Genomic DNA, 1,048 nt, shown 5'->3' with positions numbered 1-1,048 from the left:
AATTTTTCAAATGAATTTCTCTACTAATTGGAATTTTCTCTTACAGCTTGAGCCTAAGTGTGTCGCAGGATACCCTCTAGGTGATAGTTCTTGATAGCTTTTTGATAAATAATTCGTTCTTATTGCAAAATAGGAGCACTATTTATCAATCTGTAATAAAAGACGCGAGGAAATTCCGTCTTTTTTTGAGACAAAAATTTTTGGGTTGAAAAACCCAAAAAAAAGTTTGGAAAAAAATGACTCCGCCTCAACAGTCATTAGTATCACCTGGCCGAACAGGCTTCCGCCGATGCCTCTGATCAACTCCAAGCTATCCGGGTTCCTCTTTTGCGGCATCAAGCTGCTGCCGGTCGAGTAGGATTCATCGATCGTCACGAACTCAAACTCCTTCGAGCTGAAGATGATCAGATCCTCGGCCAGGCGGCTCAAGTGGATCCCCACCATCGACGCCCAGAACAAGAAGTCGGCTGAAACGACCCCAAAACTGCCCAAAACGTCCAACTGCCCGCCTGCGGGATGGTCTCACCTATAAAATCCCGGTCGCTGACTGCCTGCATGCTATTCTGGGTGATTCTGGAAAAGTGCAGACTTTTGGCCAGCTCAAATCGGTTGATGTTGAAGGGATTGCCGGCGAGCGCGCCGCTGCCCAACGGCAGGATGTCCAGCAGGCGGACGTTGCTGTCCAATCGGTCGCAGTCGTTTTTCAGGTTCCAAGCCAGGCTGTAGCAGGAGTACCACAAAAATCAATCAGGAGTTTGCAGCGGTTATCTTGACTGAAGACACTTTTATTGCCTTTATTCTTCATTGTATATACTTTCCTGACTGTGTTTTATTTATCATATATATCATATATATTCATATCATTTCATGGACTCTTCTCTTATTATAATTACTCTCTTTAATCAGTATTTGTGTGTTATCAAAATCAAAATTATGCAACCTCTGATGTGCATGCAGTGCTAACGCTGTACCATTTTCGTTATTTTTTCTTAGGCTATACTTATGTTCGTATATTCTTTTCTTTAGATATTGTCCTGTTTGACCTATG

General features: G+C 42.8%; 1 protein-coding gene across 1 annotated transcript in view; it reads right to left on the bottom strand.

The window, feature by feature from the left end:
* Positions 1-267: 267 nt before the first annotated feature.
* The window catches only part of LOC109539117 (argininosuccinate lyase), a gene marked incomplete at its 3' end in the record, with an annotated part of 55,201 nt that continues 54,420 nt past the window's right edge, over positions 268-1,048 (bottom strand). Inside the window, 2 exon segments of the mRNA XM_048666880.1 lie at positions 268-467; positions 527-720. Coding sequence (XP_048522837.1) covers positions 268-467; positions 527-720 — 394 coding nt within the window.

Source organism: Dendroctonus ponderosae, unplaced genomic scaffold, assembly GCF_020466585.1.
Source record: "Dendroctonus ponderosae isolate FM_Combo_2020 unplaced genomic scaffold, Dpon_F_20191213v2 Dpon_F_20191213_5, whole genome shotgun sequence".
Classification (NCBI taxonomy): domain Eukaryota; kingdom Metazoa; phylum Arthropoda; class Insecta; order Coleoptera; family Curculionidae; genus Dendroctonus; species Dendroctonus ponderosae.
This window is presented reverse-complemented; position numbering and strand designations above follow the sequence as displayed.